We start from the raw sequence: 26,828 nt of genomic DNA on the forward strand, positions 1-26,828 counted from the left end.
TTTTCCCTAATAGAACAAAACAGGAAAATAAATCACTAATGTCATAATGTTATGTTTATAATATTTATATTATTAATGTGTTTAGACTATTAATAAATATTTACTTGCAGACTTCATTTATGAAAGCATTGTAAATTATAAAAGTTGTAAAAAGTTATTCCTAATTTTATCTTTTATAGAATGGGACTACACATGGAAAGGTAGAAAATGAGCAGCAAAGAAACCTTGGGAAGACTGATTTCCTAAGTACTTTTCTAAGGACTATTACAAATATTCTGTTTACAATTAAACTAAAAATATTTTAACCTTTGATACTTAAAACATGTTTATTACCAGATGATATGCTTGTATGGCAAGTTATGAATAACATTTCCCATAGACCCTTTAAAAAATTTTTCATTTTATCATTGCAAGTACAATTATTTAACTATTGCTCTGAATCATTTGAGTGTGTCTCTTATTACAAAATAAGCTTATATATATCTTTTTATTTTCCCTTGAAAACTATAATTTAGGAAAATTACCTATTATAGAAGAAATAAGACCTAATATTCAAATTAAACCATGTACACTGATATGTTTAAATATGTAAGAGTTAACACCGATAATAAGGTTGAGTCCCTTTTCTTAAATTTATTGACCACTTTGATTTTTCTTTTCCCCTGATGTGCTTGTTCCATTTTTATATTGATTGATTTGTACTCATTTTGTATACTTTTTAGATGTAAGTTCATTGCTAGTTATATGTACTACAAACATCTCTCTCACTCTTTTATTCCTTTAATAGTACCTTTTGCATAACAAAAAGTTCTCAAAATCACATATTCACTTTGTCATTTTTTAAACTGATTGGTATGTGTGTTTTCTACATTTGAATAGTTTTAGTTACTCTGGTATTGGGGTGCTGCAAAAATTCTGCTAGTGTTTTCAGATTGATTTTTTTTTTTTTTTTTTTTAAGATTTTATTTTATTTATTTATTATATAAGCACTGGGTACAGTCAGAAGCGTGGGAGGGTGAGAGAATTCACCAGAGCCAGAGCGGGGAGCAGAGCAGGCAGAAGGACCGAAGTACACTGCTGAGGGGAGCAGCGGGCAGCAGGAGAGGTCTGCGCGCCATGCGGGACCGGTCTGCGCGCCATGCGGGACCCTCCTCCGGTGGACGGGGAGCAGCCGGGGATCGAACTGCTGCAGAGGCTGCGGGCAGCTTCGCAACCCAGCGCTCAACCGCTGCGCCACCGGGGAGGCCCTCAGATTGATTTTTTTAAGGACTGAAAGAATATATGAATCAAAATCCCTCTTGTAATACTCAAAAATTGTTTTCTGGTGTCATATCTCTATCAGAAAAGTGAAACTCAGTGCATAAAAAAGAAACTCTTGGGAGGGAACACAATGGATTAAGGGTGCACCACAGGTGCTTTAGTGGTGGGTGGCTTTCAAAAGGGGTGTCTGATAGCCCCACAATACAAATAACAATGTAACATTACCTCAATAAAAAATTACCTCAATAAAAAAGAAACATTACCTCAATAAAAAAGAAAAAGGGAAAAAGCAGCTTTTCAAACAGGTATCTTGCTGGCATATTTCCCTATAAAATATGAATATTTATTTAACATTTTATTTTCAGTAGTTGAATTTGCTCTTTTCTACTAAAAAGCACTTTTTATAGCTTCCAGTATATATGAATAATATATAGCTTCCAGTATATATGAATAATCAAAAATGGTTGCTTCTGTGAAAGCATGCACACACATGCGTGCACACACACATACACTGATGCACAAAAACACATTCCCCTTGAGGCTTCCTCTAAATTACAAGTTTAATGTTGTGCTCACAGGGTATAGCCAGGGAGTGTCAAGCTGGACGCTTGCCTTAGTTATAGAGCTTGATTATAAGGCAACAGAAAGTGCCAAGCCTTTAGAGTCTAGTTGGCAGTTCTCTCATTGGAGAACCAATTAAATAAATTGTTTTGGATTGTCCTGCATAAATCATAACATCCATAAATACTTAGGCAGGAAATGAATAAGAGTTTATTTGAAATAAGGTGTACCAAGAATTTGTACATTTCACCAAGAGTAAGTTAAATGTTCAACTTCTTTCCTTAAAAGCAAATTACTTCATTGTAATTTTCACAATTTTACATGAGGAAATACATAAAGATTTCATTAGTGCATGGACAATGCAGTGGTTCTGATAACCAGGTGGTGTGAGTTAGTTTTTATAATGAAGAAATCCTGACACATAGATGGTTACGTATAATCAAGCTTTGGCTGTGTGAGGATCCCATAAAAAGCCAGTAACATATGTGATTCACACTCTATATATTGGTGTGCCATTAATTTTTAATGGGTTTTATTTATGTTCTTTGGTTTTGTGTATGTGTGTGAATGCATGTGTGTATGTGTATAAGAAAGGAAAAAGGGAGAGAGAAAAGTTCCTTTGAGACAGTTTTGTTTAAATTAACCTAATCTTCCTCTTTATGCACCAATTCTTTTTCTACAAAGACCTTTAACTCTTTGCTTGGATTTACCTATTGAGGATCATTAAACTCTCAATAATAACTGTGACTGGTAATCTTTAGTTCTTAGAAATGATTTTACTTGTTAGAAAGCATTGTGTAATTTTAAGTTACCTGAAAATATTATATGTTTATATTTTCTCAGCTAATCTATCGAAGAGATAAATTCTCTTTCACAGGGATGATGGATATTTTTAATGAACTTCATTATAAAAATTATAATTTGTTCTTCTTGAGGGGCGAATAATTTAACTTTGATCTTAAATGTCTCAGCTTTGTCAGTTCCTATTGGAACGTGTTCTTACAGGATAAAAAAATGATTGCTGTAGGAGTATACAATGATTTCATATATTTAAGACTTCCATCTGTAAAATATTGAGTAACCAGAAATTTCAAATGACATTTTTCTTGCCTCATGCTGTTCTGTTTTGAATGTTATCCACTACTTCTGCAAATTTCTACACTATTCGCACTTACCGATTTCAAGAGAGAAGACTCATCTGACCCAGCAGACCTGTCCAGATTCCTCTAGTACCCAATCTCAGGATAGCTTTTTTTCTCTACACTAGCACCTATCACAACAGTAAAATTATCTCTAACTACTTGGCTATGTTTCCCCTGACACACTCCATGGTACTATGCAACATGCATATAGTTTTCTTAAGAAAACATAACATCTGCAGTAACATAGATTAAATATGTTTATGAAACCATATATATGTATCAGGATTTTAAAATGGAACACTTTCAGTTTCTTTTGTGGATGAATAAAAATCTTTGGGATTTTATAAAGGCACACTTGCATACAGACTTAGCAACAGATCTGTAATTATTGCACTAGATTCCAGTTTGTTGGGTTATCCAATCTCGGTAAGATGTCACTCGAGTATATACTCCTGGATTATCTGGAAGACCACACTGATACCCCCAGCTTACTATCCCCACAAGGAACCAAAGTCGCCGCGAATCTTCTTGTACTAGTGGGCCACCAGAGTCACCCTGAGGGAAAGAGAATGATTGATTACTTAAGTGTGAAGACAACCCCAAACAATTAAGTAGTTTATTTCTATGGCAGCAGATGTCACATCCACTAGGCAAATAGTCATTCTGGCATTTCCTATTGAAATACATACCCAGTCATGCAAAAATTACCAAAATCCTCTAAGTACACATCTCACTCCTTTGGTGTGAGCACATTTCCCAGACTTGACAGCTACTGTGCATCCCAGTTTTTGCCTTCATCAGCAAGTCTTCTCTGACCTAATCTTTTCCTCCCATTGTCGCCCCTTCCATTTTTTTGGTTAGGTTAGTTTTTACTGCCTGTGTTTCACATCTTGTGTGTATCTCTTTCACAGCTTCTTCATTATTTTATATAAGCACGTTTATGTGCCTGTTTGAACTTCCACTAAGCAGCTCCCCTTGTTGAAACAGCTACAATTTTCCTAAGTACTCATTGCATTTATGATGCTTGTTCAGTGTCAGTTTCTCTGGCTAATACTGTAATGTCCATGAGGGAAGGGGAATATCTATTCCAGATTCCTCTGCAGTCTATGTTTTTAGCCCAAAGGCAGTATTGTGAAATATTTGTTGAATCAGTGAGTTTCTGTATGGTTTTCATGACAACATTATCAAAGAGACTGCCCCTATCCATTGTATATTCTTGGCTCCTATGTTGTAATTAATTGACTATATAAGCATAGGTACTTTTCTAAGCCCTCTGTTGTGTGCCATTGATCGCTGTGTCTGTTTTTATGCCAATACAGTACTGTTTGTTTAATATAGTATGGTTTGAAATCAGGGAATGAGATGTATTTAGCTTTGTTCTTACTCTATATTACTTTTGTTATGGGGATCTTTTATGATTCCATAAACATTTTAGAATTGTTTGTTCTATTTCTGTGTTAAACACCATTGGAATTTTGTTAAAGATTGTATTAAATATACAGATTCCTTTGGGTTGTATGGACATTTTAACAGTATTAACTCTTTTAAGTCCAGGAACATAGAATAAATTTCCATTCATGTCTTCAATTTCTTTCATTAATATCTCATTGCTTTCAGTACAGGTCTTATACCTCCCAGGCTAAATTCATTCCTAGGTATTCTTTTTGATGCAATTATAAATGAGCTGCTTTTAACTTTCTTTTTCTCATAGTTATTAGTGTACAGAGATACAGAAGATTTTTTTATATGAATTTTATATCCTTCAGTTTCACCGAATTTGTTCATTATTTCTGACCGTTTCTTTGGTGGTCTTTAAGGTCTTCAACATGCACCTACCTCTTTATGCTAGAGATTTTTTAATGTTTTTGCTGCTATTTTTTCCCATAAGAAATTTCTCTGCATATCTTAGTCAGAGTGGGTAGGAATTTTACATTTATTGTTTACTTTTGTTATAGTTTTTTGAAAATTCATACCCCCATTTGTGTTGTATAATTGAGGTAGCTTTTGTGACTCAAGTAACTAAGTTTATGCACAAATTTCTGTCTTAGATACTATGATTACCTCCCCATTTTATGGATAAAACATGTTAAGAAATTCAAACCCAAGTCTGTCTAGTTCTTGAGCTTGAATGGCTAACTGCTCTGTAATTTGGCTTGTCAAAATTGTTTTCATTATCGATCAACTTCATAAAGGAATTTTATATGAAAATCTAGATCATCAATTTTTAAAGTAGCAAAGCTATGTGTTATAGTTATGGCACCTCTTTGTCTTTCACTATACCACATGGTAGTAAGTGCTAGTAAATTTGGATGATGACAAAGATAACATTGTCTTAAACTTACCCGGCATGCATCTACTCCACCTTCAGGTACTCCAGCACAAAGCATTCCAGGCAAGATGGCTCCATGGTAACTAGTTGGTGCATTACATGCATCATTACTTATAATGTTGACCTGTGCTTGCTCTAGCTCTGTAACTGTGCTGCCTGTTAAGTATAAAAGTAGAAAGAAAATGAACTTCAAGATGTATAAATTAATGACTCTGTGGTGAATACGGGAAGGAATAAATGCACTCCAAACATTAATTCTTATTCAGCAAATGGAACTATTGAAGATGTACTTTGAGTTTCTTTTCAGAAGATTCCCACAGTACAGTAAAGCAGGATAGCAGATAATCCCCTTATTCAGATCAGTTCTCTGTCCCTTCCCTCTTCTTCAGCTTTGTAACATCCCTTAGACCTTTAAAGAAAACAAAAAAACCTCTATCTTAAAATTGGTGAGTAGTATTTAAATTACCTATAGACTTTCAATTGAAAATTACATGTTGATGAGATACCATTTTACTCCAGTGAGAATGGCACAATTAAAAAAACTAGCTAACAACAAATGTTGGTGAGGGTGTGGAGAAAAAGGAACTCTTCTGCATTGTTGGTGGGAGTGCAAAGTGGTCCAACCACTATGGAGAGCTGTGGGGAGATTTCTGGACCTACTAAACATAGAGCTTCCATATGATCCAGCAATTCCACTCCTAGGTATTTACCCAAAGGACAAAGAAACATCAATTCCAAAGAGCACCTGCACCCCTATGTTTATAGCAGCACTGTTTACAATAGCTAAGCTTTGGAAACAACCCAAATGCCCAAAAATAGATGACTGGATCAAGAGGAAGTGGTACTCAGCATTCAAAAAAGATAAACACATGCAATTTGCAGCAACATGGATGGTGCTGGAAGGGATCATGCTCAGCGAAATAAGCCAGAAAGATAAAGAAAAATACTGGATGGTCTCACTCATAGCAGGAATCTAGAAAACGTAAATAAGGGACCAGGAAAATGAATAACTATAAGAAAGTGAAAATCAAAATCAACAAAAACTATGAACCAGAGACACTCTATGGGGGTTAGGGGGCGGGAGGGGAGGGAGGGATTGGGGTCAAAATAAGGGGGTTGCAATTGTAAGGGGAATATAAAAATAAAATTTATTATTAAAAAAAGAAAATTACATGTTGAATAACTTTAGTGATAAAAGAGAAATCAGTCTTTTTATGACTAAAGGACTAATTTATTGTATACTGTAGTCACCTTATAATAGTACTGTTTTTTTTATTGACGTAAATTTAACTGTTGCACCACATTACTCTGGGTCATGAGAACAGAATGAAATGTTTTCTAGGACAATCAAACCTTCATATTACTCCTCAAGAGACAATCTACACTATGTGGAAATTGTTAGTGCTATCCTGCTACTTCGTGACCATACTCTAATTTTCACTGGCCCTATGTGCACTTTCACATTGCCTTCATTTCCATTTTGTTCATCAAAAAACAAGCGTGAGCTAATGCTTACATATTCAGAGAATTTCTTCCTCTAGAGGCAGAATTTACTTCATCCCAGAATACCTTAAAAAGTTGTTGCTAACTTAGAGTATTAAAGCACTTAGAGAATACATATTTCAATTATTTTTTAAAGAATATTTTTTATAAGGGAGTCATTTGAGTCCTATTGAATCCTACTTATTGAAGAATTCATGTGTCATTGCTTTCTTTTGTATTTCCTTATTATGGCATTTGCAAATTCCCCATAGTTTCTATGAACATTATCTTGCTTTGTTGAGGGAACTCAGCAATAAGAGCTTAGACTGAACAGAATATAGGATGGTTCCATCCATAAACCTGCTCTTCAGGTATTTTCTAATTTAAATAATTATATAATCACAAGTACTTTTGTCTTTTTTTTCTGAGATACTCACCACTATATTTTTTAGATCCCCATCCTGTTACATAAGCAGTAGAACCAGGTATAATATTCTGGGTAGCCATTGGGAGACACACCGTATGGATATTTTTGGTGAAGGTGACACTTCTCTCAAGTTGCACAGCTGCAATATCATTTTCATGAGTTGCAGATTTATAATTATTATGAACTATAATAGTCTTTACTTTCATTCTCTGTTTAGGAAATGTTGTGGAAATTCCAAAGATGACTGTCCATTGACGAGGATCAGAGATGCTAAAAAAAAAAAAAAAAAAAAACAACCACAATGATACTTGAATAGGGAATTTGTATTTCAAATATTTAGATTTTGTGTTTGCCATTCCCCTTCACCATCTAGAAATTATTTGATCAACCATCTCTTTACTATATTAAGTGCCTGCTAAGACCAGGTATTTGTATTTCTAGGATGATTAATATCAGTTACTGTCATTTGGGTTCTTTGGCCTTTTAGGAGGCAAAGGAGATTAATATTTTTGTGAATTATATCTTGTTTCTTGTATTAACCACCCATCCCAATAAATGTCAGTCTAAATAAGAAATTTAATTAATCTGGGTCTGTATTTCAGAATAAGTTTCAAATTTATTCACTGTATAAAAAATATTGAGCTATAAAATATCATAAAAAATTTCAGAATTGGGTTTTCCTGACATTTTTGTTTGGAAATTATGCACTAGTCTTGTTAAACTTCATTCCCTCTTCAGTTTGTAACTGATATGTATTATCAGTTAGTATTCTGAAATCTGTAAAGGGATTTTTAGAAACTGAAGATTTTACAGAATTTTCGTAGGAAGAAATGGAAAGTTGGAGGGATTTTAACATCTCAGGGAGAAGTAGATTGGGCAAGTGCTCTTCATCTTGTCCACCTGGAGTTCAAGGTTTGTGCTTTGAGAAACAAGAGTGATTGATTTGACTGGAGTGCTTCTTTGGGTATTTGGTAGAGAACAGCTTTTTGATGTGGCTATTGAAAGAGTTTGAGAAGATATGACCAGACACATATGTGTTCAGATAATCATCACTTTTCTGAGTTAAATTTTGGACTTTCCCCAACAACTTTAGTGGTCAAGGATGCACCATTGAAAAGATGGGTCTGAACCTAGCAGGTTGTAGTCACATGGAAGGCTAAAGTCCTACTATGAATAGTAGGACCTTTTTTTTTTTAAATACCAGTAGGTAAGTTCAATCATTATATCCTCTTCTGACCGTTTATCGCTGTTAGCAATAAGTTTTAGGCATATGAGTGAAAAATTTTGGATATGTTATTTAAATTCATTTTATTTATGCTATACATTATAATTATTATTTCGTGCATGTGTATCTGCAGGGTGGCATAATACAATGGAAATCTCTCACAATTCATCTTAGCATTTAACACATGTTTACATTGGTGTATTTAATCCTGTCAGTAACATTAAGGCATAAATAACAAAGTCCCTAATTGAAAAAAGTTACACTTATTGAGATTCAGTATTTATCCTAAGCTTTCATGACCAGCATTTAAATTAAACACTGACATATAAATCTTTGTTCTTTACTATAATATATTATTATCTGAGCCAGAAAATAGGAGTACATAAGCAAGTTGAATGAGAAAACATATTTTTGCTCTCGTAGGAAGAAAGACTTTTTTTGCATTGTATTATTTCTGACTCAACTCAGTCATGTTCAGCCTTGGTAGCATGAATGGAATCCTTGTGTATATGTCTTTCTTGGTTATCCCCAGATAGGTAAATAAGCTGTGACCTCACCTTCTAAAGCAGTGAGCTGCTGTCAGGATCCACGTGTGACTGATCAGGGTGCCTCCACAATGGTGAGTATTTCTCAGGTGTAGACTGACTTGCCAGGGCCAGTCTCCTTCCTCAGCCTTTGTGCCTCCTATGATTCTCTCCTCAGACAATGTTATTAGGTCCGAACGTGCCCCACATGCTAATGAAAAGAGGGGATTACTTGATGGAAAGATGATGATTCATTTACATTTGTCATTTATGTCTTGTATGTATTCTCCTCCAGGACATGCTAGTCTATTCAAAATAATGATCAATATGTTACATTTTTAGAGTACGTATGTGACTACGGTTGCCTACTGACTACACTTTGCAGACATTTCTGAACTTAGTTGGCAAGTCTGCTTCAAATTCTAGAGTAATTTTTTTAAGATTTATTTATTTATTTATTTATACAAGAACCGGGGTACAGGCCAGATGCTCAGGAGGGTGAGAGGATTCACCAGAGACACAGCAGGGAACAGAACAGGGAGACTGATGAAATACACTGCTGGGGGGAGCCACGGGCGAGACAGGAGAGGTCTGCTGCACCATGTGGGACCCTCCCCAGCCAGCCGGGATCGAACGGGCCCTGCAGAGGCTGTGGACAGCTTCACAGTGCTGCACTCAACCGCCTGCGCCACCAGGGGAGGCCCCTAGAGCAATTTGAAAGTTCTCTGGAATTCCTTAAGAGTGGGGATTATGATACATTAGTGTTGGATGTACCAGCTCAGGACACAGGTTCACTGGGAAATGTCTATCTTTATAACTTACCTGTGGAATTACAATATAGGCATCACCTGGGAACTTATTTGACATATTTTTACCCTGGAAACAACCTAAGTGTCCATCAGTGGATGAATGGCTCAAGAAAAAAGTACATATATATTCATTCTTATAAAAAGCAAATCTTGCCATTTGCAACAACATGAATGAACATAGAAGGTACTGTGTTAGGTAAAATGAGCCAGACCAAAAACAACAACAACAACAAAACCAACACTGCATGTGCATGCATTATTTATAAATGAAATGTAAAAGAAAAAGTCAACAGACAAATAGTGTTGAAAGTGCTTGTGGCAAAAACTTTCAGCTATACAATGAATAAGATCTTAGGATCTAATGTAATGCATGGTGACTATGATTGATAACACTGTGTTGTTATCACAAACTGGTATTTGCTAGGAGAGTAGAACTTAAATGTTCTCTCAAAAAAAAAGAGTTGGGGGGTTATTAGGTGAGGTGATAGATGTGCTAATTAATTCGACAGGAATTTTTTCACAATATACACATATAACATACTGTGACATTGTACATTTTAAAAATCTTACAATTTTATTTGCCAATTATACTTTAGTAAAACTGAAAAAAAAATACTCTTAAGTCTATACCAGATAATGAACCAGAAGCTGCATTTTAGCCCCGGTTTTACTGAGGCAAAACAAATAAAATTGTACATATTATAAGTATATGATGAGGTAATTTGATACATATACATTGTGAAATGGTTACTGAGATCAGGGTAATTAAAAATATCCATCGCCTTACATAGTTTTAACTCTGTGTGTGTATATGTCATAAGAATGTTGAAGGTCTGCTCTCAGCAACCTTCAAGTATACAAATTATCAAGTAGTGTCACCTTATGGGCCCTAGATCCTCACTTAATAGAAGCTGCACTTTAATGAGTGATTCATGTGCACACTGAAGTTAGAGGAAATTGCTGTCATCAAGAACTCCTGGTGGCACAAGGGGTTAAGTACTGCACTATGAAGCAATCCACAGCCTCTGCAGCACGAGTTCAATCCCTGGCCTGCCAGGGAGAAACCCACATAGCATCGAAGACCTCTCCTGTCTCGCCCACTGCTCCCCTCAGCAGTGTGCTTCGGTCAGTCTGCCTGTTCTGTTCCCCACTCTGTTTCTGGTGAATCCTCTCACCCCCCTCATCTCTGGCCTGTACCCTAGCTCTTGTATGCATAAATAAATCAATCTTTAAAAAAAAAAAAAGAGAGAAGACTCTTTAATGGTACTACAGTTCATCATGGTTCAAGTCCACCTCCATAAATGACTATTGCCATGTGGGCCCTTGCAAAGGAGTTAATTTAGGTCCACAAAAATATTCTTGAGGATGCCTGAGAGGTTTCTAATTATCTAGATGAGATTTGTTTAAATGTCTTGAGCTCAGGAGTATTTTAAGTATTTAAACTGAAATTCACTGAGACGGGGTCCTCAACCCACTTTCCCATGATTTAGTTCTCCTTATTTAGTCTATAATTAAGAAATTGGAGGCAAATCACCAAATTCTGCTGTTGGACTGACTCCATTATACTAGTGACCCTGACTTCTTCAATAGAACAACCATACAGAAGCATTTTTCAAACATGTATTCCAGATAGAGGACCAGACTTCCATTAAAAACACAAATGGAACATACGGGTTCCTTTGCTGCATTCTCCAAACAAATTCTCTAATAAATTACTAAAGCATATTTTCATTAAAAAGAAGCATGAATTAAATATATAATGAAGTTAAAAAATATTCAAATTAAGCATCACCTTGTAAGATAGGACTTTAAGTATCTGAGACAGGCCAATTATTCAGGTACACTGAACTAATTTCTGTTTGCTATCTATTAGTCAAAGTAAACTTTGGTCTTTATTTCTGCTGCCTCAGTCTGAGAGCGTGTAGAATAACATTGGAAAATAGTGACTCTTACTTTAGGTTGTAGACCTAAAACCACAAGACTTTTATAATTTTTTACTGTACCTTATGCTTAACATAAATAAAAAAATGGCTTTGAGAACCTATAAGAATGATGTGAACTCATATATTTGAAAGTGTATAGAAATGCCACCACAGAAAAAGGGCATGAAAAACTTTCCATAACTACAAGAAAAATTCATGAGGTCAGTTGGATAGATACAGAGTAGATGGAATGCCACTGCTACTTCTTCCTTCTAAAAGGAAAGGGAATCCTAAACAGTATTCCATGGGTCAATAGGATCAGCATTGTCTTAACTCAAAAATCCATATGAATGAACCAAGAATAAGGACACTAAATTAATAAACACCACCTTGACAAAGAACACAAATAACTTGAACATTTACTCTTTAAATTTTGGTAAACAATATGTATATATAATTTGAAAACTTACTTTCAGAGAAAATATTTGCTGTATCCTGGTCAGTTAATGCTGGTATTAAAAAAAAAAAAAGAAAAGTGAAAATAAGTTCAATACAGTAAAGACTGTATAGGTTTTTTTTAGGACTGTATATTATTTCACCTTAATTTCTTGAAGTGTAGTATTCAGACAAACATAACCAGAATCACTTAGAAGGCTGCTAAGATAGATTTCTAGAATCCATCCCAGAAATGCCATGAGTCTCTTAGTCATAGCTCCACAAATCTTTCCTCAATTTATTACAAACATGAAAATTTGAACTTCAACTTAAAAAATTCTTAATATATACTTAAAAGATACTCCTGCTCTCAAGATACTGTTTAGTTGGGGAAACAGACACACAAACTAATCACTGAGAGGTGGATAAGATAAATGCTATGAGAAGTTAATTTTTCATTATTCAGACATGTATATGTAGGTATATTTGTATTACTCTACCGGTGTTATTAATGCTGTAAATATAACTGAACAAATATAGGAAGTTTGCCCTCACATAATTTACATATAGAAATTAGTCAAAGAATCATTTGAATAAATTTAAGTGCAGAGTGGAGAGGAGAGTTATTCTGAAAGAGCCTCAGAATTTTTGGTGAGAATTAACATTTGAACTGTATTTTGAAAGAAAATATTTATATCCTGGTCAGTTTTTGCTGGTGTTAAAAATTAAACACTGTATCTTGAACTGTATTTTGAAGACCCAAAAGGAATTTTTCAGGCAGACAACAGGTGAAAAGTCATTTAAGGTGGAAGGAATAGTGGGCACAGATACATGGCAGTGTAAGATGCTTGTGGTGTCCTGAGAGCTAGTACAATAGTTGCATGAGGGAAGATAGTGGGAGAGCATGGACAGGGAAAAATGTTGGGGTCAGATAGTCTATTCCATTTTGAAGTCTGATTACAGGATAGTTTTATCTGCATGTCCTACAGCTGTCTCAAACTCATTATGACCATATTTTATCCAAAATTTGCTACATATTTTTACTCCCTAATGACACTACTTCTACCAGTAACTAAAACCCCTAAGTGGTCTCTAGCTTGTCTTTTATTGTCATTTCAGTACCTTATCGGCTTACCAATTTTTGTAAATTTTAGTCTCTTTCATTTGCATTAACCCTATCCACCCCATCCTTTTGGCTACTACTTTAGATTAGGCTTTCATTATTTGACACCTATGCTATTAAATATCCGACTCTGTTACCTGCCTCCATTTTTGTACTTCTCATTCATCTCTATCAGAATGATTTTTCTAAAAATGTATGTCAGATCATATACTTCCCTGCTTGAAATCTTTTAATGAGAAATATGCTTCCTATTTCCTAAAAGATAAATCCAAACTTCTTAGACAGATTTTCATGCTCTCTATAATCAATTTAGGTGAATTTTCCTACAAAAGTTTCATGGGGATTGGATATTTCATGTGCTGTGTAAGTGGATTGTCATAAGAGAGATAAAGATACTGCTAAATCTCATTCTAATATTCTACAAATATTTAGCAGACACCTTCCAATAATGTGCTGGGTTCTATTCTGGGTGAGGTGGATCATTAAATTGTTCTCTGATCTTGAACATCTGCTTAACCATTCCCATAGCATACTTAACAAATTGGACATCTGACAACAACATCTCTCATAAGGAATGTTGCTAAATGATTTTTGAAATTTTAGGTTGGTTTGTATTAGGCTATTTTGAAATCTAGCTTTTAACAGTTTTTTCATAAAGTTTAATTCCAAGGAGAAAGAAGTTACTTTCTCATTAAATTAAAATGTGAGTTAGAACTGGTTGACAGGCTATATTGAAATAAAATGATATAAAAAATGGTACTTGCGTTTTAACTCAGTTGAAGGATCTATTTCCAAGTTTCCAGAGTTACTCAGTAATTGGTGTAAAACAGATTCAATTCTGCTTTTCATTGATGCACCATTGTTATTTCTACTGAATTTAAATTTCATGACAATATCTGCTATCACACCATTATCACCTTGCCTGAAAAGCATAAAGATATTTTAAGGTATTTATAATTAAGAGAATTTTTTGCTGTTCCAATTCTTGATTAAATATTCTAAAAAATTACTTGAGGAATTTAACTTTATAAAGATTGCTAAGTTTGCATAAGTAATGATATCACAATACCATCCCTCAAATTTGAATTCATTGTACTTAGAGTGAATACAGCTGGCTTTGGGGTCAGAATACCAGTTTGAATATCAGTTAATGAACTTTCTGACTTTGGGTAAGATACTTAAGTTTCTTAAAATCTCTGTATCTAAAAAAATTTAAAATCGTTATGTATCTAAATATCTTCACAAGCATAATGGGATATTATGAAGATTATATGAATTAATCTATTCAAAAATTTTGGGGAAAAATACATAGCATATAGTAAATACACTGTAAGTATTGGTTATATTCAACTTTATAGTTAAAATTTTTTTTAAATTGAGTAAGATTAGGATCTCCCCATTAGGTATTGTCACTGTAGCATACCTACTACCAATTCACCCATACTCACTACCACACTCATTGTTCTTCCTTGCCTCGTTGTTCTTACCTCTTATCCCTTTACCCCTCTGGATGCTTCAGTTCTATAGTCAATTTTCAAGGGTTAATTTTTAAGCCTGTGTTTATTTGACCCTTATAAACTGCACATTTTTTAAAATTTTCATCTCATTAAATAAATAAACTTGTAGATGGTGTTCCAAAATTAAATGAGTGAGAGGTTCAAGTTAATTTTCTGGCACTTATGCCCATTTATCTTGCCCTAAAGGTAAATTTTAACTTTTATTGTTGTAAGATTTTATCTCCTATGCAATTAACCAGAGATATTATTTATAATGACCCTAGATAATTTGACTAAAGGCTATAATTATCTAAAATCTAGATATTTTCCATTTCCTTCCATGTAAATCACACCCTCCACCTAACATTGGCTGCCATAAAAATATACATTAGGCAAATTTGATTTTAATGTTCTCATATCACTCTAGGCCTCCTCTAATATCAATTACCAGTTATGCCATAATATCCATTCCAGATCTCAATGCAATTTTCAGATAAAAGCAAAAACAAAAAAAAAGTTAATTACTTGTGTACCTTATATAAAAAAGTAAAAGGAAGTACTTCAGTAAGAAAGAAACAGAATCCAGAAAATATGTGAGGTACAAAAAGAAATAGGAAACAAAGAAAACTAACTGGCAGTCTAAAAAAATATGACAATCTAATTATAATAACTAATTTGGGGGCATTAAAAATAAGTTCAAACTCAAAAATCATTAATATTAGTAAGTGTTCCAAGTTCTCTGTAATATTTGAAGGTCAGTAGATTAAACCAACTATGCCTGTTAAAATTGTAAGAAAAATCATTAAAAAAACAAATAGGAGGTATAACTTTTGAATTTGTTTTCTTTCACTAGTTTAAGAAAACTCAATCATACAAAAAGAAGGCAGGACAGTAGGAAAAAGCATAGTAAAGAGCTGGAAAAAGAGACAAAATAATATGGAAAGAATTAATTTAAATGTAGCAGGTATTTCATAAGTGTAAATTGACTAAATTTGCTAATCACAGGTGAAGATGGTCAGAATACATAAAGATAATCTACCTATTTTATTTTATTTTTTTTTTTTTTTTTTTTATAGAGGCATGTTTTATTTATTTATTTGTTTGTTTGTTTGCTTGTTTATACATGCACTGGGTACAGTCAGAAGCGCGGGAGGGTGAGAGAATTCACCAGAGCCAGAGCGAGGAGCAGAGCAGGCAGAAGTGAGGTACACTGCTGAGGGGAGCAGCGGGCGGCAGGAGAGGTCTGCGCCATGTGGGACCCTCCTCTGGTGGCCGGGGAGCAGCCGGGGATTGAACCGGCGCTGCAGAGGCCACGGGCAGCTTCGCAACCCAGCGCTCAACCGCTGCGCCACCAGGGAGGCCCATAATCTACCTATTTTATTTTATGGAGAAATTTCTAACCTGTAAAGATATATAAAAGTTGACAGTTAAAGGGGAGATAAAGATAAATTTAAAGAGTAGTAACTACAAGTAAGTCAATATAATCATATTGGTATAGACATACACTTTAAATTAAAAAGCATTAAGTAGGGATAAAGAGGATTAATGCCTTTATAAAAAATAAGGAAGAAATAACAATTCTAAACACACAGGCATTTGATAATTTGTTCTCAAGATATATTGAACAAGGAGAAGCAAATCCATAAGAACAGATCTTGAATGACTAAGCTTAATAGGAAGAAACAGAATGATTATTTATACACTGACTCAAAGACATGTAAGCAGCGTGTCACAGAATTGGTATCACAAATCTGAAGGAAAATGATATATAGAAAAAATTAAATTTGTGGAAGAATGTCTTTTTACATATGGGGAGAAGAGAGTTCTTTGTGAATAAAATTCCTTTATTGGAGACACCATATAAATTTATTTTTTTTATTTTTTATTTTTTAAAGATTTATTTTTTACTTGCACAAGAGCCAGAGTATAGGCCAGATGTGCTGGGGGTGAGAGGATTCACAAGAGACAGAGCGGGGAACAGAACAGGCAGACTAACTGAAATACACTGCTGAAGGGAGCAGCTGATGAGACAGGAGAGGTCTGCTTGCCATGTGGGCTGCTCGGAAGCAGGCCGGATAGAATTGGCACTGTAGAGGCTGTGGACAGCTTCACAGCACTGAGCTCAACCGCCTGCACCACCAGGGATGCCCCACCATATAAATTTAATTCAAAAAGAAAATCCACAGTAGGGATAATTAAAGCAGGTTACTGATGAGCCAAAATGTAAACACATTCTGTTTGGACTGATAAGACTGTAGGCCTTAATCTTCTCAGATTTAAAATAATTTTGCTTTTTTTTTCATTAAAAATATTTAAGCAAAAAATTAAATCATGAATTCACAACTTCCCAATGTTGCGAATTATGATGCCCTAGCACACCTAACTTTGAATTATAACCAGCCAGGAGTTTGCAGATTCCCGAGGCCCCAGCAAATCTGATGCACGGGGTCAGGGTAGAATCCAGAACCTGAAAATTTAACAAGTGTTCCCAATGAGACTGATGTAGGCAAGTCAACAAGCCCCACTTCCCAAGACCCTTTTATTTGTTGAACTACTAGAGATTAATTTGTAAAAGGGATTAAAAGATGGTCCTGCAGAGATGGGGTATTTCTTCACATGAATCCCTTGCTGATAATGCTGGAGTTCTGCAATGATCTTTATCTTTAAATGAAATGTTTTCTGCCTGGTTAAACAAGTTCTAGTTTTTTTTGCCATGGGGGAAATATCTTCCCTAAGAAAGAATTTATAAACTGAGAGGTATTGTGCCTAATTTTCTACAGCAAAAGATGTCATAAATGAAGTGTAAAGATATTCTACAGACAGGGAGACTATATTTGCAACTCAAAGTGAAGAGTGTTTGGTACCTACTATAAATACAGAACTCATGCAAATCAATTTGAAAAAGATGGACAATAGAAAAATTAGGAAATATAGGAATATGTGATTCATGGAAAAGGAATCCTTATTTGATGATGAACATACAAGGGCAGGTGCTCAGACAGCACTTGTTGTTTTACTCCTAGTGATTTATTTGATCTTCATAATAACACTATCAGAAACATGCCCCCTCCTCTTGTAAAGAACATATCTTTTCAATGGTATTCCTCTTTGGATTTCTTGGCCTTACTGTACCTCAAATTTTCTATTTCTATGTTATCAAATAGAAGAGAAAGGCAGAAAAGGGGTGTGTTTGCATGCATTTCAGGCAGAGGGAGAGTAAAGATCAAAGATATCTGGTGGGACTGATAAGTAAAGAACAAGGTGGACTGTAGTAAAAGATAATCACAGTGGTGGATATAGGAGTAAGATAAAGGTTTAATAAATGTATACAAATATACATATATAAACACATAATTTCCTTGATATATAATGTATATTAGATATCAAGAATATATGCATCCGGGCCTCCCCGGTGGCACAGCGGTTGAGCGCTGGGTTGTGAAGCTGCCCACGACCTCTGCAGCCCTGGTTTGATCCCCAGCTGCTCCCCGGCCACCAGAGGAGGGTCCCACATGGCGCGCAGACCTCTCCTGCCGCCCGCTGCTCCCCTCAGCAGTGTACTTTGGTCCTTCTGCCTGTTCTGCTCCCTGCTCTGACTCTGGTGAATTCTCTCACCCTCCCACGCTTCTGACTGTACCCGGTGATTGCATAAATAAATAAATAAATCTTTAAAAAAATTTATATATATATATACATCCTTGATACCTATCTCTCTCTCTATATATATACATACACATACACTATATACTTATGCCACTGACATGTCATAAGGGTGATGAGAGCCATTAGAAGGGTTTAGACAAAAGAGAATACTATGTTTAGATTTTTGTTTCAAAAAGATCTTTCTTGCTGCTATAAGGAATCTGGAGTGGAACAAGAATGGAGAAAAGGAGACTCACAAGGAGGTCTGTTTATTATATAGGAGAGACGGCTGAAAGCAGTGATTTGAGAGAGATCTAGGAAATATAGTGGTGAGGATGAGATGATTAGATGTGTGGGCTCAAGAGTCTTATTTCTTTATTGGGAAAATAGGTTGGTGATGCCAATGTTACGCAGCTCTAGAAGAGTAACATTTGGTGAAGGAAAGTATATTCTAGTCTGGGTGTATTCTAGTTGAGTTCTTTGCAAGATAGCCATCTGTTAAATATCAAGTAGATGGCTGTGTATAGCTAGAGATGAAAGGACTGGCTCAGAGAAACAACTTTGGGAATAATCAGCAAATAGTGACAATGCAACCACTGAAGGAGAGAATGAGAGCTGAGCATAGTCGGACATTCAAAGACATTTGAAGAATGTACAGAGAGGGAATAGAGCTAGGAAAGAAAAATTGAGTAAGTGACAAGGAAAATCAGGGGTGTATAGGGTAACAGAAACCATGGAATGGTACTATTTCAAGGAGGAATGAAAATCTAATATTGCCAAATATTGTTGAGAAGTCCAAGAGGCAGACCGATATGATTTGTTTGGAGTTTGTGATTTGGATATCATTGCTGAAGTTACAAAGTACAATTAGCATTTTGTGGTGGGGTTAGAAGCCATGCAGTAGATTAAGCAATAAGTGGAAAAGTGAACAAAAAAGAAAAAGTAAGGAGATTGAATCAGTCCTACAAGTTTTCGGGGTAGTGACTAGCACACTTTCAAAAGAAAGTGTTAATGCAAATGTACTTTTGAACTGACTGAAATAAATTTTGGGAAATATTCTTCCCATGGATTCTTCCTACTTCTCTAACTCTTCAACAAAACACATCTGACCACAGAGCCATGCAACTGGTACGTACTAGGTGATTATACCGAGAATAAGAAAATTTTTCTTGTGGTATTAAAATTTGAGAAAGAATTAGTATAAATCTTCTCTTTTCAAATGAACTTTTGCATATTTGGTGCATTGAGCAATGGACATTTGAAGGATTTGTGGTAGAATCAGAAGGGTGACTATTTTAATTGGGAGAGATCGTGTGTCTCATTATAAGGCAGGAATGTCAAATACAACTAGCAACACAGTACGACCCCTTCAATTAATGACTGACATATTTGGATTTAATCATAGATTTTTTTTTTTTACATTGTAGTATCCCAGGCAGACAAAAACCAAAAAGTAATTTTTGATGTTGGGTAGAAAGTTCTGATCTTGGAAGAATACTGCCCAGGACTATAGTATGGAACAACTCCAGGACCCCTGTTTACATAGCCTTCATTGTGAATGATATCCACCCAATTTGTGCAATAGGATAGCCTTGTTATTGTACCTTCAACCCAACTCTCTGTATCCTTTCTTTCTCCTTCCATCATAATGGAAGTAATATGGTTATTTACAGCAGTAGGTAAATAGATATGACATATGGTTTGTCTTAGTTTTGGTTCTTTTTGGCATTGTTTTTGTAAGCTAGCCATGATACTATTTTCATAATATTGCCACAACCTGGGTAAACTTCTCATTCATTATCCATTCTGTGAACACAAGTCAAATGGGTCAAAGTGAATCTATTCTTATATATAGATTCTTTTTGGTATAGTTCTACTCACCTGAATTTGACCACATGAGCTCTGATGAACTGATTGCTTAAATTTGATTCTTTGAATGTTTTACTAAGCTGTAAAAAGAAAAACAACTCTCTGTAATTATAGTTCTTCCTACTCTTCCTCCTTCCTCCCAACCTTGCAACACAACTCTTATGTTATGAGGAAAAGAGATGAGTTGTTAGTTAATTCAGTTCCATCTCAATACATGGGATCAAATTAGGCAAGTTACGCAACCTTCACAAAGACAGTAATGGATAGGATATGTCTTCACTAGTCATTCTAAACACATCTGATGTTTTACTCAATTAGAGTTTATGTTATATGATTTTGTGACTATTCCTAAGGAGATGGGGGCAATATGGGGGCAAGTTCATTTGGTGAACTATACTCCCCAGTCAACACTAGGGGAGTCACCAATACAGCCTCATTGTGTGATCCCTCAACAACTTTTCAATGGGTAAAAAAACATATTTAAATGGTTAAAAGAGGAAAGAAGCCATAGGCAGTCACTTCCTTATTTTTGATGACTGCTTAAGTGTCAGAGGTAATTTTTAGCACCAGTTGGTAATTACCTGACCTAACCTTAGCTATCTCCCAAAATCATAGCTCAGTCCAAGAACAATGATCCTCTTGAAGTGCAAAGGTCATTCACAGTGAAGTACTAGGAGTGGTTCTGTGGAAAGAACAATTATACCAAGATGCAGGGTCAGATGTAGTGAGGTCTCAGAAAGGAGAGTGGATTTTATTTACTTGTACTGTGGGGTTACAACAAGATGGCAGTAGACTTGGAATGGTGATAATGAAAATTAAGTAACATGTTGATTATTAAAGAAAGTCAGAATTTGAAACTGATTCTCCTTGAGACTTAAAGTTTATACAATTATACCTCAATATGCTTTTCTTGTAGCTGATATCATATTAAATTATTGTTTGACTAATTTAAAAAATATTAAAATATAAGTATCCTAATGACTGAAAATAAATATTTAAAAAGATTGTTTGACAAAGTGATTTTCTTTCTTTCTAGAGAAGACTTGAACATTTTCAAGCCTAATGAAATGATTGGTTTCATCAAAATAATTCATATTCCTTTTTTAAAAAAAATCAAGTAATACTAGTAAGCATTTAGAGGAAAGCAAATAGCCAAAATTATGTGATCTAGAATTACATTTCATTGTCATTTGGTGAATTGTACTCCAGTTAACTACGTAGATGAATGGGTATAATATAGTATGGTATAGGAGGAGTTTTAGTAAAGCACTTTAATTTTATTTCACTCTTATGAAAGTAAAAGAAATTGATCTAAAGTTTTAAAGTTTCAGGATTTCCTGAAATTTGGATAATGTTTTTTTTTTTTTTTTTTTTTTTGTGGGACCCTCACCAGCTGCCTGGGAACGAACCGGCGCTGCAGAGGCTGCGGGCAGCCTTGCAGCCCAGTGTTCAACCACTGCACCACCAGGGGAGCCCTTGGATAATGTTCTTTATAATTGTATTTTAATTTGTGATTTGGCATTATATTGGCATAGGATAGAAAACCAAAGTGTTAAAGATCTACTTACTTAATTTTTAAAAGATCCACAGTAATTATTACATTATTTCCATTTATATGGAAAACATTGGGTCAGTTTAGTGAGGATTAGGATAATATACAACATATAGAAAGTAATTTCACTAAGTGGTTGACATCTACATGTAAGTACAAAAGAAGAACTGTATGGATAAAATTCAATGTTACAGGTAGTGAATTTGTTCTTTACTCCTTCATTAGAATTTATTAAATGCAAGGTGGAAGAATCAATGAGCAGATGCTTAAAGATACCAATGGGATAGTGGAGAGAGGACCAGGTGGAGAATACAGATAAGTTAATTTGTTGGGAGAAGCTAACCTTGTAAACTTTCTTCTCAGTTTCTCCATCATAAAAGGAAAAAACAGTCATAAATGTGGTGGTGGATGGTAACTAGACCTTTGGTGGTGTGTGGTGTCGCATATGCATTTGAAGAGGTATGAAGCTGTAGATCTGGACCTTATATAGTGTTCTAAACCACTCAACAAAACTAAAGAGGGTTAATTGGAGAAATTATAACTGTATTCAAAGGTTGAATGAGTTTACTCTTTTGATTTTATAACTTGTAATACTGATTCTCTTAATATATGACATACATCAAATGAACATAAACAATGATAAAAGATAATTATTTTATATTTTTTTCTCCTGATTGAGGATGACAATAATATCTTTGTATTCTAGAGTCCTCATATTTCAGTAATACTCATAATTGATAAGAATTAAAGTGAGAAATGAAGTTGTTTATTTAGATAAAGTGTAATAAAATGAACATTAAATCTGTTAGTAGAACAAGTCATATACAGGGTAAAGCATTACATATAGGGTGTCTAGAATCGTCACATATTTTTAATTTCTAGAGGGAAAAGATCTTATTGCTGGTGAATGTGTCAGATAAATTACATTCTTAGTTTTAGTACCTTCTTAATAAGTATAGTTTTGTTCATATTATTCATCAGTTGAAAGGTAGGAGTAATGTTGTTTTGTGATTTCTGTCACCCTCAATTACAACTTTCTTATCTGCTCAATAGACTGGTGGCAGATTGTAGATGCTTTGGTGGTATGCATGGTGTGGTAACATACATCTGAAAGTGTGAACCTATACTCCTAAATCATATACGGTGTAAAATAATGTTGTCTCAATAAAAATAATACAATAAAAAACCTGGAAAGTTCACTTTTCAAGGAAAGGATAAAATATGTGGCAATATGATCTATTAATATGATCATCAAATATTTTGCCTATGTATTTGATGGGTAATTGCATTTTGCTTATCAGTACTTAAAACATGTAGGTTTGTAAGTTATATACTTACAGTAAAACTGTAATACCAACAATGTACATTATAAAAAGTCACAAAATGAGAAATTAAAAATGTTGTTACTGAACAAAATTAAGATATTCTATTTTAATAATATTTTCATTTTAACAATATGACTAGCTAGAATTCATGTTTTGAAAAACTTTTTGATAAAATGACTCCAAGTTATGAGTTTAAATTTAAATACCTTTTTTACTAAATACCTTTTATGTGGTCAGAAATTTCCCACACAATTTTATGGTCCAAATGCATAAAGTGTTTCATTGGAAAAACTTCATATATTATGACACTAAGTTGTCAGTTCCACACATAAGGCAACCTATGAGGTTTCCTGACAGGCAGGTTGTGGATCTTCAAGTGAAAGTCTAAACTTGCTTTACTTATTTTCTCTCTGTCATTGAACCTCAGTGTGGTGTTTCTCAAACTGTTCTATTATTGACATGCACATCTTCAACACCAGTGTCCTATGTGTTGGTTGGATAAAGAAAAGGAGGCAAAATGAAAATGATTTAAAAAGACAACGGTAGTAGTAGTTGTAGTAGTAGTAAAAGTTCAACTTGTAGGAACAGTAGAATTCCAGTTTTAGAAGTAGTAATGTAAAATAGTGTTTACTCAACCCTTCTAACACTTTTCCCTCATGACTTAAGTAAATGTGAATTAGAACAAGTATACTAGCAAATTAACTGGGAAAAAAGCAAAAGAAACACATTTTTACTATTAAAGGGAGGAGAATATGCAGATAACCTAGCAATTAAAAAAATATAACAAAATGCTAGGTTTATTATATTCATTTTATGATGAAATAAAGAGGAAAAAATTATTAACTCACCATAGATTCAATTCTCCCACTCAAAGCCTTGTATTCCTGTGTAGCTGGTGAATTTAACTGATCACTGTATTTGACATTTAGGATTTGAACACTGCCATGGTAAAAGTAAGATTTTTGATCTATAAAACAAAGAAAAGGCAGAATCAGCCTCACATTACTAAGACTAAACAACTTTAGTTTACTCAGGATTATGGAACTATAGTACATAATTTAAATACCTTCCCTTAAAGGAAATAAAACACCAATGTTAATATAAATGTAATTATCTTATCCTTTCAGTTTTTAAAAAGACTGGAGAGCTGGTACTGTTAAAGATGTATGAAAATCTACTCTCTGCATTTAAGGGTTTTTGCTATTCATTTACTTTATATTCCACAAAAAGTGAAATTATATGGTATTTGTCTTTTTCCATCTGACTAATTTCATTTAGTGTAATACCCTTTTGCTCCAATTTATAACAACAAATTGGAAAATTTTATCTTTCTGAATACTTTAAAAGTTATTTAAAATAGTATTCTTTATAAAGAAAGTAATAATTTGTCATTAGTCTTTCTGATCTAAGTTATAAAACAAGTCTTCTGACAAAATAGCTAATTTGAATTATTTCCATCAGAAAGGGTGTTCCAGAGGACATATTCAGCTATGTAAAGGGAAAAAAAAATCTCTAAAACACATCTGTATATATTTAGAAGTGTTATGAGCATGAACATACCCTGATAGAATCTGTCTCAGGGAAAATCCCTGCTCCCATAACTACTGCAGGAAAAATACCTCAACCAGGGCAGAAGTTCCATGTCAGGGTGAGGGTTATGTAGCTTGTGTAGTGGAGTACAAGTCTTCCTCGAGTCACAGGATGGTGGGATACAGTTTGAGGAAGAATTACTTAGGCCCCTCCCTTTGTGTTTAAGTGTGACAATAGTGTCATTAAGAGTGAAAATTCAATACTCTGAACCTTGATGTTTCTTTTTCCTCTCTGTAATACATCTTTAGACATAGTTGGTTCTAGGTGATTTGATAGCCAAATGTAGTCAAAAAGAAAATTTAGCCCCAGTTTTATAATTTGATTGAAAAATTATTCCTAGTAACTAGATTTTCTAATTTTGGTATTTTATTGCATCATAGGGAGTTATTCAATCTTTGTATAGTTGTGTTTTTTCCCTTTTACATACAATAAATTCTTATTCTCTTTCCACACACACAGTTTAAAAGAATTATAGTTGAGAGAAAAATAACCTGATAGTTTAAGTGAAGGCAGATCATAACACATTATCTACTGAAATTTGACTTTTTTTTTTTACATTGAAGCATCTGAAAGAATATTCACTGAGATATTAAGGAAAGTTGTTTATGAATGTTCAAGGTATATGTATCCTTAATATTTCTTGATTCTTGTTTGTTTCCTACTTTTGTGTGATATAGCAAAAAGTTAAAGCAAGTAAGATAAAAAATAAAATAATAAAGTCCTATTTAGTGTTAGCTTTTAACCTTTCTAATTGTAAATTCATCTATTTCATAATGGTTTTCACAAGACTTTTCACGGGACAGATCATGAATTAAAAATATAAGTACGTTCAAACTCTTTGGTGTTGAAACTTAAGGATCTTTGGAATATTTCTTATTTGCAGTTTTATCAGATTATTTTCAAGAAGAAAATCGTTATTAATAAAAAAACAAAATGGGCAAATTCTAGCATGAGACAGTATCAAGAATTTTTTTTGACTAGAATAGTTTTTGTCTGGCCAATACTGATTAATATACTTAAAAGCATCAAAACTGAAATGTAAAAATACTAGTTGAGGGAAAACATAGGTATATATTTAAGGAAATATAAGTAAGTTATGAAATCATGTTATATTAAGAAATGAAAGTGGAAGTAAACGAGTGTCAAACTTTTAGTCTAAAAGGTGGTACTGCTAATTTCGGGGCACTCACCAAAAGCTAAAAAGTAGATAAGCAGAGCCACAGTCACTGCCAGGACCACCACCACAGCAACAACAATGAAACACACTAAATATGGATTCAGGAATCTTGAGGTCGAGGGCACCCGGGCTGGCCTTAGAACAAGAGGAAAGAACAAAGGTCACTCATTTCACTAAAATAAGGCATCATCTCAGTGCTTGTTATCATCTGCTTTCCTAACTCTCTTAGCTTGGACATGACTCTTTATAGGGTTTTTTCTTGACAATATAGATTTGAAGTGAATCACAGCTAATCAACATTCTCCATAGTGGATTTCCTTCAGATTTTTTTTTCAGCACACAAACACTGACATTTAGGTAATTTGATAGAAAAATAAGAAAACATGACCTATGGCTTGCAATTGTTTTCCCTGCTGCTAATTGGTGAAGTGGCAAGAATAGCAACTAATTTTTGTTGGCTTTATTACAAATTTTCCCAAGACCTACATTGGACATTACTGTTGGATGCTCCATACATCCCCTGGAATGTACTGAAAAGAGATCATTTTGGGTAGGGAGAAGGGTGAAAGTAGGTAAAGAAGTAGGGGGAGAGAGAATCAGAATACTCTTCGATATAATTTTGTCCTGTCATTAAATTTGGGGATTTGGCCAGCGGCTGAGAACTGAGATCCAGGAGAGTAACAAACATCTGAAATGAAACAGAATTTTACCACCAGCAGAGAATTTGTGTGATTTATCATTTCTTCTCCCCTCACTAATTTGTCAACTGCAGTGTAAGCCAATAGATTTGTACCAACACAGTGTCTGGTATTAGATGTCTAGCCCAGGTAGTATCGCCTTCACTGATGCGCACGTGCACACACACACACACACACACACACATGCACACGCACGCATGCCTCCCCCCCACACACACTAAAACTGGGGATGTAGCCAGA

At 34.4% G+C, this 26,828-nt stretch overlaps 1 protein-coding gene across 1 annotated transcript; it reads right to left on the reverse strand.

Annotated features, from left to right (window-relative positions):
• Nucleotides 1-3,356: 3,356 nt before the first annotated feature.
• On the reverse strand, nt 3,357-26,030 carry LOC119260305 (transmembrane protease serine 11D-like; the record flags this gene model as incomplete). The annotated part of the gene is made up of 8 exons (XM_037529291.1): nt 3,357-3,518; nt 5,306-5,448; nt 7,212-7,471; nt 8,984-9,161; nt 14,004-14,161; nt 20,259-20,326; nt 23,972-24,090; nt 25,904-26,030. Coding segments are annotated over 8 exons (1,215 nt in total), but the record flags the coding sequence as incomplete, so codon positions are not given.
• Nucleotides 26,031-26,828: the final 798 nt, after the last annotated feature.

The sequence above is a fragment of the Talpa occidentalis genome, unplaced genomic scaffold (assembly GCF_014898055.3).
Source record: "Talpa occidentalis isolate TD23 unplaced genomic scaffold, MPIMG_talOcc4v2.1 talOcc4.6, whole genome shotgun sequence".
In the NCBI taxonomy this organism is placed as follows: Eukaryota; Metazoa; Chordata; class Mammalia; order Eulipotyphla; family Talpidae; genus Talpa; species Talpa occidentalis.